At 39.6% G+C, this 15619-nt stretch overlaps 1 protein-coding gene across 1 annotated transcript in view; it reads right to left on the bottom strand.

The window, feature by feature from the left end:
• The window catches only part of RMDN2 (regulator of microtubule dynamics 2), a 29163-nt gene extending 16963 nt beyond the window's left edge, over window positions 1-12200 (bottom strand). Inside the window, exons 1-2 of the mRNA XM_006083445.3 lie at window positions 11737-12200; window positions 502-676 (exon numbers count right to left, since the gene is read on the bottom strand). Of these exons, the coding sequence (XP_006083507.3) occupies window positions 502-676; window positions 11737-12188 (627 nt within the window). The 5' untranslated portion in view covers window positions 12189-12200. The remainder of the gene's footprint in view (window positions 1-501; window positions 677-11736) is intronic.
• Window positions 12201-15619: the final 3419 nt, after the last annotated feature.

Genomic DNA, 15619 nt, shown 5'->3' on the forward strand with positions numbered 1-15619 from the left:
AGACCCACAACCTAGGCACGTGCCCTGAGTGGGAATCAAACTCATGACCTTTTGGTGCAAGGGCGCATGTGCCAACCAACTGAGCCACATCACACAGGGCTCTTATATATACTTTTTTAAAAAATATATATTTTATTGATTTTTTACAGAGAGGAAGGGAGAGGGATAGAGAGTCAGAAACATCGATGAGAGAGAAACACCGATCAGCTGCCTCCTGCACACTCCCCACTGGGGATGTGCCCGCAACCAAGGTACATGCCCTTGACCGGAATCAAATCTGGGACCCTTGAGTCCGCAGGCCGATGCTCTACCCACTGAGCCAAACCGGTTAGGGCTCTTATATATACTTTTTAAAAATTTTAGTCATATTAGAGAAAAATTTTGTACCCATCATTTATCTTTTGTAAACTGTGACACAATTATAATGGGCATGATATGAATAGAATCATAGATTAAATAAAAAATTAAAGCTATACAAACTCGTTAACATATATATCTTACCTTTTCTTTGTGGTCACAAAGTAGTTCAAAACTCTCCATCTTTTTAGACTCATCCATACGTAAGTTATCTGCCTTCTGAAGAAGGGCATCTAAATTTAATTCCTCAACATATTTGTTAAGTGCTTTACGGACTGGAAAACTCTGTTCTTCTGTATCAGTACTAGCTGTAATATACCTAAAATTGCAGAAATTATATCAACTCTTAAAAGTTATACTCCAATAGCCAGAGTGATCCTTTTAAAATGCAAGTCAAATCGTTCCACTCTTATGCTGAAACCCTGCTATGGTGCCCCCTTCACTCAGAGAAAATATTCAAGTCCTCACAAGCGTCTACAAGGCCCTATATTTGTCTCCCAACCACATCACCTCTCTGACGTTGGTTCCATACTACTCTTATCATTCATTCAGCTCCACACTGGCTGCCTCGCTGTTCCTTAAACATGCTACTCATACTCCGACCTCAGGACCTTTGCTTGCTCTCCCCTCCTTCAAGTCTCAGCTCCATTGTCATCTTCTCAAATGTGGCCCATCCAGACCACTCTATTTAATACTGCAACCTCCACACATTCTCTTCATGGCCAATCTCTCTTAGCTTGGCATTTATTTTCTGTAATATCATCTTCTAATACACTATATCATTTACTAATCTACTACAGGTGCTACTTTTTATCAGTATCACCCCCACTAGATTGCATGCTCCCTGACGACAGGATTCTTTGTTTTATTAACCGATGTATCAAATGCCTAAAACAGCATCTGACACATAGTAGATATGCACTGAATGTTGTTGAATGTATGATACAGCGTTGTAGGAACTCAGTAGGCATTCAAATACACACACACACACACACACACATATATTTATAGTTCAAGATAATGTTCTCACTCTCAACTGAGGTTTTTACAAATTCATGCTACCTTCCACATTTCCCTTTTTTGGTGGCATACAAAAACAATTTGTTTTCATTTATTCAAGCCCTGTCCTATTCTAAAAAGATTTTAAGGCGGTATGTAAGGATACATAACATATAAGAGAACTAATTAGAAGTAGTAAAAAAAGATAAAACCAAGGCCAAATGTGAGTGAGGTCAATAAAAACAATACATATATTTAAAATCTCTACATCCTTGCTACGAGGGACACAAATGTCTGTATCTTCCAGCAGCCATGCAGTTACAGCCCCCAGCAGATATTAACAAAGATGTAAATGAAACAAGTTTTTGAGAGAAGTGCAACTATTTCCAATATAAAATAAATTTATTTCAAAGTCCTTATAACGAAGACACTATATGAAATGATATTCAACCTCTTCTACAACATTATTAATGGAAACTTCATTCTTCCAGTTGCCCAAGTGAAAAAACGTAGAATCATCCTTGACCTTCTTTTTCTCTCCTAAGCAATATCACCTGTTAGAAATTCCCTATTGGTTCTATCTTCAAAATACATCCAGAACATAGCCACTGAAAACTACTACACATTGAGAAAACTACAGCACATTGAAAAAGCTTCAACACATGTGAAGGCACAAATGGAAATCTCATGTTATCGGTTTGAAGACTTACTATTGTCAAGATGTCAATATTACCCAAAGATTCAGTGCAATCCTTCTCAAACTCCCAACAATGTCTTTTGTAAAGACAGAAAAATCCATCCTAGAATGCATATAGAAGATCCTGAGTAGCGAAAACAATCTTGGAAAAGAAGAACAAAGTTGGAGGTCTCATACTTCCTGATTTAAAAACTTATTACAAAGCTACAGTGATCAAAACAGTGTGTACTGGCATAAAGTCAGACATATACATCAATAGAATACAATAGAGCCCAGAAGTAGACCCTCACATATATGGTCAAATGATTTTTGACAAGACTATTTAATGGAGAAAAAAAGAGTCTCTTCAACAAATAGTGCTGGGGGGTGGGGGAGCCAAGGGTGGGGAGTAAAAAAACAAAAATAACATCTTAGCCCAATGACAAATATAAGGAACATTTTATTACGATAATTGAAAATAATGCAAATTCCTTTCCTCTAAAAAGATTAATTGTATTCTAACTTAAGTATTTTTAATTGCCTATATACATTGTCCATTCATTATTTAGTCTGATAAATATATTTATAAACTTTGTATAATATAATAGAAAAATATAAAAAATATTCACTCTTAAAAATAAAAATTTTAGAGATACTTTTTAAAATAAAAATTTTATTTGACAATTTAAAAATAAAAATGTTGGAAAAAACCTGAAGTGTATTAACTTTAAAAAATAAAAATTACTAATATATACATTTTTTATTTCAGAGTTCTCTGATTTCCCAGACACATGCATACATAAATGTGTATTAAAAGTATTTCGTTAAAATATCTGATTTCAGTAGTCTACATATTTCCATGATAATGTTTTTACATATAATTTTTGGTCCTTGTATTAGTAAAAACATCATCTGTCAGTGAAATGTGTGGCATGAGAAATATAATTAAGAAGTCTTATGTAAATGAAAATTTCTGAACTGATAAATATGGAAATATACAGGGTGGGACAAAAGTAGGTTTATAGGTATGAGTATTATTATTTACTTGTTGTATTATTTCTCATACGAACAACTATAAACCTACTTTTGCCCCTCCCTATATATATATTATATAGGAATACTATCTCCAATCATGAGACAAGGATAAAAGATGTTAAACTCTCAAACAATGTAATACATTTAGAAGACCTATATATCAAAGCTTGACGTTATTTTCAGACCACAAATGTATTACAACAGTCACTCAGAAATCTGGGCCCTGTCAATCTATAAGTAGTAAATCTGTTAAAAGCCTGAAACACATGAATAATGTTTGACTTCCATATTCCAATATTATGAATGAACTATTTTTCAGAAAACACAGACATTAAAATTAAATATAAACTGCAACATAGCAATCTTTTTCAGAAAATGGAGTGAAGCTTAGTAAGGGAGGAGGCTTCGGGGAAAACTGGGAAGTGATTTCTACAGACTGTAGAGTACGCCTGGTAGGAAAACTTCCGATTTGAGCTGCCCTTCTAAGAGAGGATAAAATCTGAGGCGACCTTAAGTTAGGAATTTCAATAGGTGAAGATTTGTCTTCATCTTGAGATGACTGAGCAATATTTCCACCATCAAAGCAATTTGAGTTAACTTCCATTATAACTGGGGTAAACTTCCTACTAGGTTTATAAAACGAAGCAAATGCAACATTAGGGGGAACAGAATTGGCGCTTTCAGAGGTCTGCTGCTGAATCACAGCTGGAGGACGGCTGGCTCTGCGACTCTGAACATCAGGAGGAAGGAGCTCTTTCTTTGGTTGGCTTCTTTCTTGTGTGTCATTGGCAATTTCTCTTTTTTGATGAGAATGGGAAATGCGAGTTGGGACAGAAAGGAAGGTTGCTGTGCTGTGTGCGTAGGGATCTCTAGCAGCATCTATCGGATTGGCCGAGGAATGAACTTTTGTTTCAAAACTTATAAAATGTTTAATGCTATAGTCAGGAGAACAAGAACTTAAGTATTTTTCAACATCAGCAATAGTTGAGCTTTTAGAAGCTCCTGGAGTTTCACTTGGATTGTTCATGTACTCACTACTTGATTGAAGATCAAAATACATAGAGCTTTCATAACAGGAAATTATACTTGGTTTACGGGTAGAGAAGTGTCTCGGGGATCTAAAAGCAAAATGTTCTGGGGAAGTTTTTAAACTACTGAGGCTGCTTTTGTCTTCAGAATCAAAGTTAGCTCTACTTTCTTGACGCTGAAGGGTAACACTGCTTTTCTGAAATTTACTGAATAAAGAATGTCTATCAGAGGAAGATGAGAAAGCAGATATACTTGATGGAGTAGTGAAATTTTTACTTCCTCTACGTATACTGACTCTTTGTATTTTAGCATAGTTTGCAGGGAGATCATGAAAGTTAGGTTCACGAGTAACAGAAGAGGTCCCATGGTGCAAGGGGTCTGAAGTAACTCGATCTTCAGGACAATACTGGTGGAAGTTCTGGTCCTTTTTGTAGCAGCTAGAGTGAGAAAAGTGTCAGATGAGGAAAAAAATAGGCAGCGGACGTGGAAACCTCCCAAGCCTCCTGAAGAATAATATCCACCTTATCAATATGGAAACAACAGGGAACAAGAAAATTATAGCAGCTAAAGCAGATGGTCACACAGGTATCCAAAAGGATGCTAAGTCTAAAAGACTGTCTCTAATTACCTCTACGTACCTGCCCGGTCTATTAAACCTTGGGGAAGAGAAATTGAAAGACTTAGAGAAGCAGGCAGAAAGAAAGATCAGGGGAAACACACGAGAGGGTACAAAACTAAAGGATCCCCTGAAGGAAAAGGTAGAACTTTCCATCTTAGAAAATAATAAGCCATAATATCTGCTTGAGAATATTAAGTTCCTCTAGTGATAGGAGTTAGTAAAATAAATGTATACCATGCATTTTAAAATATTAACCACAGATTAAACAGAATCACTCGCAAGACTATTTCAGATAAATATCCAGATATCCCAGTTATTCAGTCACAGTGGGACACTAAAGGAAGCATTAAAGCTTGGTTTATGAATATATTAATGAGCTTTAGCACATAAATATACAGAAATTTTTTTTTCTTTTTAAAGGCTTACCTTACACATTTTCCCATATTAAGTTTAATCAAAAAATAAATCTCTCCCTTCCTTTCTAAGCCATCCTCTTTAAGCCATAAAATGCCTGTATAGGTGGAACAGGTCAGAAGACTGAATGTTTAAGTTGCTTGTGGAATTAGCATGGCAATAGCACAGAATGTGATGACAGCAGACTCTAGAATCTAATGACATCAATTTAGAATAAAATTGTCCTGCGGCTCACCTTTCTGAAAAGCTCCAATCCACGTGACTGTAGAATATGTATTCTAACTTTGTCATGTTTAAGGAGTCATCTAAGAAATCAAGTGATGAGAAAACAGCAAAATGAAGGCCATAACATATACAGAATATTGGCACAATCCTTTGCTTGGGATGGTCTCTCTTACTGGCTGCTCTCCATACCCTTGGCCTACTAACTCATTCTTCTTTCACCAAACATGCTTTACCCCAGGTTTTTACACCATCCAGTAATACGGAAAGTGACTACGTATTATAAAACTTGATCTGAAGATATCCTGAGAAAGTAAAGAAAAAAACATAAAACCTAAACAGCAAATGTTATTGCCCCCTTCTACCTTGCTTCATCTACCTTGGCAATAAAGTGTCCCATCTGATTGCATAGACCACATGAATAGACTATGGAGATCTGCTGAGCCACTGTTTATAACCCCTTGAAACAACTTAATACCCATTTAAAGGCAAAGTTAACAGAATCATTTTCCTTTTCCAAACCAACTTGAAGCACTGTCCACATAACAGCTGTATGTGTACAACCACTTATGACATACAACACCCTCTAAATTATATTTCTTTTTACTTCTCAGTATCCTGAATACCCTACTATCATCTGTTTTTGTTTCATTCCTAACAACCTTCTTTTGGGAAACCCTTTGGGAACAAATTCCTTTCCAGAGGCCTAAAACTCTCCAATTCTCACCGAACAGTTGTCAGTTTATACTTTTATTTTACCCTACACACAAGCTAGTAAATCTGTCACTGTTTCATGGATGCTGAAGACACATGATTCTTGGGTCAGAGACAGAGGACTTTATCACCCATAGCATATCAAGTAGTGTGAGCACCAGCATATTTGTGTCGGTTCTCCTTAACTCCAGGTCCCACAGGACAATTCACAGGGCCCAGAAACTCTTACATTCACGATGAATTGTGTTACAAAGGAAGGTACACTGAGCTTAGGGAATCCACCACTTTTATAGCAAGCAGTGAGTAAATCTGCTAAGCCTGGTGTTAGTCCTGGAGAAAAACATTCCCTCATTCCTCAAGGTTTCTCATCACAACTCTGAGAAATGGCCAGGACAAAGGATGTTCATGTAGACCTTACATCCCCCAACAAAAATTATCTCAAAATGGACCACAGACCTAAATATAAAATGCAAAACTAGAAGTGTCCTAGAAGACAATATTGGAGAAAACCTAGACAAATCTGGGTATGGCAATGACTTCTTTGATGCAACGCCAAAGGCACAATTCATGAAAGAAATAATTGATAAGCTTCTGCTTGGTGAAAGACAATGCCAAGAGAATGAAAAGCCACAGACTAGGAGAAAATATTTGCAAACTATATATCTGGAAAAGTGACTGTTATCCAAAATATACAAATAACTCTTAAAACTCAACAACAAGAAAATGAATAACCCGATTTAAAAATGGGCCAAAGACCTTAAGAGACACCTCAGCAAGGAAGATATACAGATGGCAAACAAGCATATGAAAAGATGCTCCACAACATATGTTATCAGAGAAATATGAATTAAAACAACAGTGAGATACCACTACACACCTATAAGAATGGTCAAATCCAGAACACTAACACCACCAAAATGCCTTTGAGGATGTGGAGCAACAGGAGCCCTTATTCACTGTTGGTGGGAATGCAAAGGAGCCCTCATTCATTGTTGGTGGTTCACCTTGGAAGTGAAGACAGCCACTTTGGAAGACAGTTGAGAGGTTTCCTACAAAACTAAACATACTCTTACTATACAATCCAGCAATCATGCTTCTTAGTATTTACCCAAATGAGACAAAAACTTATGTCCACTCAAAAATCTGTACATGAATGCTTACGGTGGCTGTCTTGATAATTGCCCAAACTTGGAATCCACCATGACATGATGTCCTTCAGTGGGTGAATGGATAAATAAACTGTGATACATCTAGACAATGGGATATTATTCAGCACTAAAAAGAAATGAACTGTCAAGCCATAAAAAGATATGGAGGAAACTTAAATGCATATTATGAAGTAAAGGAAGTCAATCTGAAAAGACTACATACTGTATGATTCCAACTATATGACATTCTGAAAGAGGTATGACTATGGAGACAGCAAAAAGATCAGTGGTTGCCAGGGATTGAGGGGAGAAAGCGATGAACAGGCAGAGCACAGAGGATTTTTAGGGCAGTGAAAATAGTCTGATACCATAACAATAGGTTCATATCATTAAACATTTGTCCAAATCCATAGAATGTACAACCAAGAGTGAACCCTAAGGCAAACTATGAACTCTGAATGATTATGATGTATTAATATGGGTTTTTTGGTACTGTGTAATGGGGAGGTGGGGGGATGTGTGGGGTCAGGGGCATATGGGAAATCTCTGTACCTTCCCCTCAATTTTTTCTGTGAACCTAAAACTGCTCCAAAAAAGCAGTCTCAATTTTTTAAGAATCAAGGGGGGAAAAAAAAGTGTTCGGGGCCTTACATTCTTAGGACACCAGGCAAGATGTGTAAGAGAGTTAGAAGCCCAGGGAGCCCTGCTGGTGTGGCTCAGTTGGTTGAGTGTTGTCCTCTGCATCGAAAGGTTGCCAGTTCGATTCCGGTCAGTACACATGCCCAGGTTGCAGCTAGATCTCTGGAAGGGGGTTCGCAGGAGGCAGCCAATCGATGTTTCTCTCTCTTTCTCTGTCCCTTACTCTCTTTCTAAAAATCAATTTAAATAATCTTTTTTAAAAAGAAGCCCAAAGAGCATGGCTCTCTCCCCAGCAATCTACTATTTTTCCCCCTGTGTTGTGAGATAGTTGTCTATTGCTCCTAAGTCACACTAAGATCCACGAGTACCTTTTCCAAAAGGAAATCTTTTGCGAATGAATCTTTAACACACACACACACACACACACACACACACACACACACTAGCTCTAAACTAGAATTGACTGAGTTAATTTGAATCGACAAATTCAAGTTTTCCCACATTATCAAAAACGGAGCTGGTGAACTGAATTCAGTTACAGAGTAATGTACATTTACATCTTTAGCTGATCTGAGTGTAGTGAATGTAAATTATTCAACCTATTACATTAATTATAGTTATTCGTACAAATGGCTTACCAGATATATCCAATTATGCAAAGAAACAACAATGTTCATCACTAAATTAGCACTGGTTAAGTTTTGTTTTGTTTTTTTCCATTACAATATTAAACTCTTGTGACTTGAAAGGTAGAAAAAATACTTCTTGGGGATTACCAAACAATTTATTAGGCTATCTCTAGAATTTCCCTTTCCACCATTAGTTCCTTTAGAAAGAAAGAGAGTTCATTAATTCACGAGATAGTAGTTACTAAATGCAGTTTAGTAAATATAAAGACATAGTACATGGTTAAGGATTTGAACAAATCCAATAACAAACAGCAAGTAGTTTTATAAACAACAGAAACAAGAAAATACATATTTTAGGTCAACTAGTACAGATGTGTTCCAGCAACATCAGATGTGTGGAATACGACAATGAAAACATGGGGGTCCCCACCCTAAAGAATTTCGGGCTATGTCATATCCACTGGTGCTTCTTTACTTACTTGCCTATTTTACTCCTCAAAAACACTAGTCAAGCACAATTTCTTTATTCATAAACCATTTGTGTTTTCCTCTAAGAGAATATTATGGATGTTCCTGGTTTTAGAATTCAGTGGATTATCCCATGGGAGGAAGAAATTGACTTACTTGAACATTCTCAAATCTTTTTAGGTCTCCACTGTCCAATACAGTAGCCACTAGTCCCATATGGCAATTTAAATTTAATTACAATTAAATAAAATTTAAAAATTAGTTCCTCAGTTATACTAGCTGTACTTCAAGTGGCTGCTACATAGCACAGCATAAATTTTGAACATTTCCATCATCACACAAGGTTCTATTGAACTGCACTTATTGGACCATCCTATCTAATAATAGACAAACATGGTAATTAACCGTACCTCTGACACGCTTCCCATTGGCTAATCAGGGCGATATGCAAATTAACTGCCAACCAAGATGGCGGCTGGCAGCCAGGCAGCTGAAGTGAACAGGAGGCTTGCTTGCTCCAGTGAAGGAGGAAGCCAAGGTTCCCCACCTGCCGCTGCCAGCCTCTGAGCTGCAGTCTAAGCAACTATGTTGCAATTATAGAATCTAAACAATCCCCATGCTTTCAGCCAGCCGGCCGAGCTGGAGTTGCAACAGTGTTTCAATTATAAAACCCAAACAAACCCAGATACCTGCTTTCAGCAGCCGAGGTCTCAGAGCTGGAGCCGAGCCTCAGAGCTAAAGCCGGCTCTCAGCTCCAGTGACAGCCATAGAAGGTAAATAAATCCCAGAATAAAAAAAAGAAAAAGAAAAAAAGGAGAGGTTGGGAGCTTCAGTCACCCGCCAGCCTGAAAACGGCCCTCAGCCCCTCACCCAGACTGGCCAGGCACCCCAGTGGGGACCCCCACCATGAAGGGGGTGTGACCAGCTGCAAACAGCCATCATCCCCTCATCCAGGCTGGCCAGGCACCCAAGCAGGACCCCCACCCTGATCCAGGACACCCTTCAGGGCAAACCAGCCGGCCCCCACCCGTGCACCAGGCCTCTATCCTATATAGTGAAAGGGTAATATGCCTCCCAGCACCGGGATCAGTGGAGCCGTGAGGTCTCCCGAACCCGGGATCAGCAGAGCCGCGAGGCCTCACACCCCGGGATCAGCGGAGCCGCGAGGCCTCCTGGCACCAGGATCAGCACAGCCTCCCAGCACCGGGATCAGCGGAGCAGCGAGGCCTCCTAGCACCAGGATCAGCTGAGCAGCGAGGCCTCCCAGCACTGGGATCAGCAGAGCTGTGAGGCTTCCTGGCCCCTGGAGCAGCGTGACAGGGGGCAGCACCCAAACCCCCTGATCGCCCTGCGGCTCTGTGTGTGACAGGGGGCAGGGCCACAACCTCCCTATCCACCCTGCTCTGTTCGTGACAGGGGAAGGCGCCCCAACCCCCCCATGGGCCCTGCTCTGTGTGTGACGGGGTGGAGCCGCAACCTCCCCATCGGCCCTGCCCTGAGTGTGACAGGGGGGAGTGCCCCAACCCCCTGATCGGCCCTGCTCTGTGTGTAACAGGGGGTGGTGCCACAACCTCCCCATCAACCCTGCCTTGAGTGTGACAGGGGGCGGCGTCCCAATCCCCCAATCGGCCCTACCCTGAGCGTGACTGGGGGTGGCATCGCAACCTCCTGATCCGCCCTGCTCTGTGCATGACAGGGGGTGGCGCCCCAGCTCCCCAATCAGCCCTGCTCTGAGCCCGACCAGGGGCTGCACCTAGGGATTGGGCCTGCCTTCTGCCACCCGGGAGCAGGCCTAAGCCAGCAGGTTGTTATCTCCTGAGGGGTCCCAGACTGTGAGAGGGCACAAGTGAGGCTGAGGGACACCCCCCTCCCCGCCAGTGCACAAATTTTTGTGCACCGGGCCTCTAGTCTATATAATAAAAGCCTAAGCAACCATTAGTGTAGAACAACCAGAATGACTGGTCGCTATGATGCGCACTGACCACCAGCGGGCAGATGCTCAATGCAGGAGCTGCCCCCTGGTGGTCAGTGAGCTCCCACAGGAGGAGCACCGCTCAGCCAGAAGCGGGGTTCATGGCTGGTGAGCACAGCGGCGTGGCGGGAGCCTCTCCCACCTCCGTGGCAGCACTAAGGAGCAGCAAGCCGAGTGGTAAGGAGCAGTGAGCAGGCAGGCGGTAAGAAGTGAGGGGTCCTGAACATCCTCTGAGAGGTCCCAGACTGCAACAGGGTGCAGGCTGGGCTGAGGGACCCCTCCCCTCCAGTGCACGAATTTTGTGCACCGGGCTCTAGTTCTTATATAAGGAGCTACATATGAAAATAGGTTACAAATTTTAGCAAACAAATACTGTCTTCTTCAATACGAACATGCTACCACCTAGCAGTAGTAAGTTTCTTATATTATTTTATTCAATGCGGTCTACCCTAACTTAAATACTGACCTCTATTGAATATAGTTTTAATTGTAATATAAGCCAAAATAATCACTTTCTTTTATATCTTGTTTGTAGCAGAATACAGTGAGTATGCAAAAAATTTTATTCTTATATTATTTGTTAATTATTGTATTATTTATTATTATTTACCTACTTTTGCCCACCCCTATATATGACTGGGAAGGCATAATGAAAGTACCTAAATAATAGCAATAATGCAATCAATAATCAATTCAACATGGAAAATATCTTAAAGAAACTTTATCCTCCATAATGCATAATGAAAGTACCTAAATAATAGCAATAATGCAATCAATAAGCAATTTAACATGGAAAACATCTTAAGGAAGCTTACCCTCCTTCACTTTCCGCTTCCTCTGAACTATTGCTTGTTCCTGAACTTTGAACTGTGGCAAGCCTTCTTTTCCTAGCTCTGTGCTGAGGACTAATCCTATGAGCAGTTGTCTTTCCTCCAAGTTCACCACATACACATTCCTCCAGCTTTGGAATGGTTTCTTTAAGAATTCTGATTTCCTCTCTGAGTTCTTCCATATTTGTCAGTAATTCGTTTAACTTCTCCAGTATCTGAAGCTGCCTTCCTTGATAGATCGCTGCTGTTCCTTGGTCATTCTGCATCTCATCTTGTGAAGTCACCAAATCAAATGCATTGCCCAGAGAAAGCAATTTAGGTAAATTCATTGCTGTCCTTGGTTTACAAACCTTGTGGTACCACAAAAGAAGCAAACTGATTCCAGTAGTTCCCACCATGATGCCAAGTATCAGTTCTTTGTTTGTGGAATGAGGCATTTCTTGGTTTTTGTTTCTAAAATTAAAAAGCATAAATGTAAATGAATGTTGTCTCTGTCTTTGTATAAAACAAAAATGTTAGAGCTTTTTAAACAGCAAAAGCCAAGTCTAAATCATCAAATATACACAAAAATACTTGATAAATCATAAATCATAAACTAAAATTTATTACCTTTATAATGTATGTGGCCCAGTGGAAATATTTACTTTAAGAATATTATTGAAGTCCATTGTAAAGTATCAACTTATTCTACATGACTGATCTGACATTTACTCTACCGTATCTTTTTAAAGGATGTGATAGAGATAAAAGCATTATTAAAAATTCCTGAAAAAAACTATTTAAGAATTAAAATTATGCTTAACTGTGTTTGAACCTTTTATTTGTGTAAAATTAACTAGTATGCTAATTTCTGGGTCTTATCTAATCTTTAAAGAAGGCCAAAAAGAAGCTCTTCCTTAGCACCTAGTTCATATTTGTAGTATTGATATTTAGGGTGATAAACATTTTAAAACCCCAGAGCGTTGAGGTACAAAATATATTAGAGAACTTTGGCAAGTTTGTAATCCAACCCCCATCTCTGTTTTTTCAACATGGAGAGCAGAAATGCTAACATATGTGCAGCCTTCATCTCCTTTCTTCCTAGGACCCAGAAATCTTCTGCTCCTTACATTGCTATTTCTGTCTGGGGTCTTAATGTTTTCCTTTCTTTCAAATTTTAACTTAAAAATTTTCAATTGATTTTAGAAAGAGAGGAAGAGGAAGGGAGAGACAGACATAGCTTTGTTGTTCCACTTATTCATGCTTGTACTGGTTGCTCCCTGTACGTGGCCTGACCAGGGATCATGCAACCTTGGCATAAGGGGACGACGCTCTAACCAACAGAGCTACCCTACCAGGGCTCAAATTGTAACTTTTTTAAAAAGTAACAAAAAGTCATTTAATTGACTCTCTTCTCCTTCTGAAATGTCACCTTTCTGCATTCAAGGCCCCAGCTTTGGCCCACCTGATTCCATATAACCACAGCTACTTTGACTAAATGCACCTAATCTTTCTTTAGGACATCCCATCTTCACTAGTTTTATTGCTTGTCTCTGTTCTTAAAGTCGAAAGACCATTAAAGGAAAATAATAACATAAAGCCCCCTTTCCTTCTGAGACTTTAAAATGGCACTCAGTATATGAGAACTATGATGAATTTACGTAGCGTAAAATATAGTAAGGCTTTTTCACAGACTGAGAAGTTCCCCAAATTGTTTTCCCATCAACTTCTCCTATTTTGTATTAAATTTTGTTAGCAACTTGGAAGAACATTACAAATAATGGTAAACTGTCTGTTATAGAACATAAAATGTGTAATTTTTTTTTATTTTTCCCGACACTTTCTACAGCAGAAGAGCATTACAGCACTGCCACCTATGATCCCCGAGGAAAAGGAAACAAAGGAGTTCAATTCTTTAATCTCCCCAAGTCTGTAATTGCAGGGGAAAACCAAACAGAGCCTGGTAGTCTCACTGAGTTGGCCAGAGATCAGAGTTCAGAAGAACTGCAGCACCTACAATCTGTGTGGCATGGTCCTGAGGATGATGGAGGGATGCAGAGAAAGAGCTCCGGAAATAGGTAGAGGAGTCTTCTTAAATCTGTGATTGCATACCAGTCAGCACTTGCACGGAGTCAAACCCCATCGGGCCAGGGAAAGTACAGTTCCTGGAGCTGTTAGCTTAACCATTCCTAAAGATGACACAGAACTGGCACGTGTTCAAGTTCAGTGCTTATGAAATACATGAGGCTTTCCGCAGGGAACGCAATGCCTTGGCAACCCTTAGCAGTGGGCCTTAATTAACCCTAGAGTTAAGGCTATTTAGACTTGCCCTAAGACAGCTTTAAAATGCCTTTAAACTAAAGGATCAAACTTATTTTTAAGTAATTTAACTGCCTTCAAGAGAAAAAGGTCAATACTCTTTAAAGTAGTAAAAAATAGTAGTAATAATAATAATAATAATCCAGATCTCAACAACATAAAAATCAGTGTTGATCATCCAATCAAAAATTACTAGACATGTAAAGAAGCAGGACAATGTTAAAACTACTATTACAAATATGTTCACTATCTAATATAAATACTAAACATATGTTAACAGAGGCTCTGGCCAAGGTTTCAGGTTCAATCCCCAGTCAGGGTACATAGAAGAATCAACCAATGAATGCATAAATAAGTGGAACAACAAATAGATGTTTCTTTCTTACTCCTCCTCTCCCTGCCTCTGTCTAAAATCAATCAATTAAAAAAATTATTTTACAACTTATTAACTATATAATTAGATATAAGTATTATTCCGGTTACAAGGTTCAATTTGTAATGACAATGGAAAATGACATTTTAATTTAAGTTTTTGCCATCTGAAATTAATATGCAATACATAATTAGAGGTTATTCAGAGATGAGAATCAAGAATTCTACTGAAATCAAAATGTTGACTCAAAAAAATTTTTTTAACTTTATTTTTATGTTGACACTATTACAGATGTCCCCGTCTCCCCAACCCCCTTTGCCCACCTCCTCACGGCTCCCCCTTCAGCCTGGCCATCACCACTCTATAGTCTGTGTCCCTTGGGTTATGCATAGGATGTTCTTAAGCTAAATCCCTTTCACTTTCTTTCATCCAGTCTCCCCCTACCCCACCTCCTCTGAGGGCTGTCTATTTTGTTCATTAAATTCCACACATAAGTTGGATCATGTGGTATTTGTCGCGAAAGAAATGTCCATATTAAAATGTCTTTGTAGACAGTCACGAGAAATTAACTTCAGAAAACATCATTTAATGTTTATGTTCTAGTTTAAATTAACTTTTAAATAAAAGTTATACTTTACTAAGTTAATTATAATGCTTTCAGCAATATCTAACACATATTCACTTAATTCATCAGCAGATTCTTAGGGGAAATAGGTAAAATATGTAACTGATAGAGTCAGGGGATGAACGAAAAGTCTTGCGGGGGGGTAGAGGGACATTATGGGTTACGGACAAGCCTGAGGTTTGAGGTTTAAGATCCCCAAGGAGTCGCCCCGCGATCTAGAATCAGCGGTCAGATGTCCCACAGCGACCTGGATAATCCGATCCGTGAAGTGTCGGCTAACGCTCACATTTCACCAGGTTTTCACAACTTTTCCTATTTTGTCATTTCTTTTTAATTTAAAGCTCTCTGGTGTTTGGGTTATTCGCATATGTTTGTGGCGCTGAACCTCCCGTCTCCGTTTGGGGTGAACCAGATAGGAAGCGCGAGTTGGTTTGGAGCAAAACAGGAGCGTGTGTTGGCGGCTGACAGGTGAGCGGCGAGCAAGTGCCTCCGGCGGGAACTCCGCGGGGTTTGCCCGACCGCCGGGAGGCACACGCTCCCTTCTGCACGCACCACGGCCGCGGGTTTGCGTC

The sequence above is a fragment of the Myotis lucifugus genome, unplaced genomic scaffold (genome assembly GCF_000147115.1).
Source record: "Myotis lucifugus unplaced genomic scaffold, Myoluc2.0 scaffold_6, whole genome shotgun sequence".
Lineage (NCBI taxonomy): Eukaryota > Metazoa > Chordata > Mammalia > Chiroptera > Vespertilionidae > Myotis > Myotis lucifugus.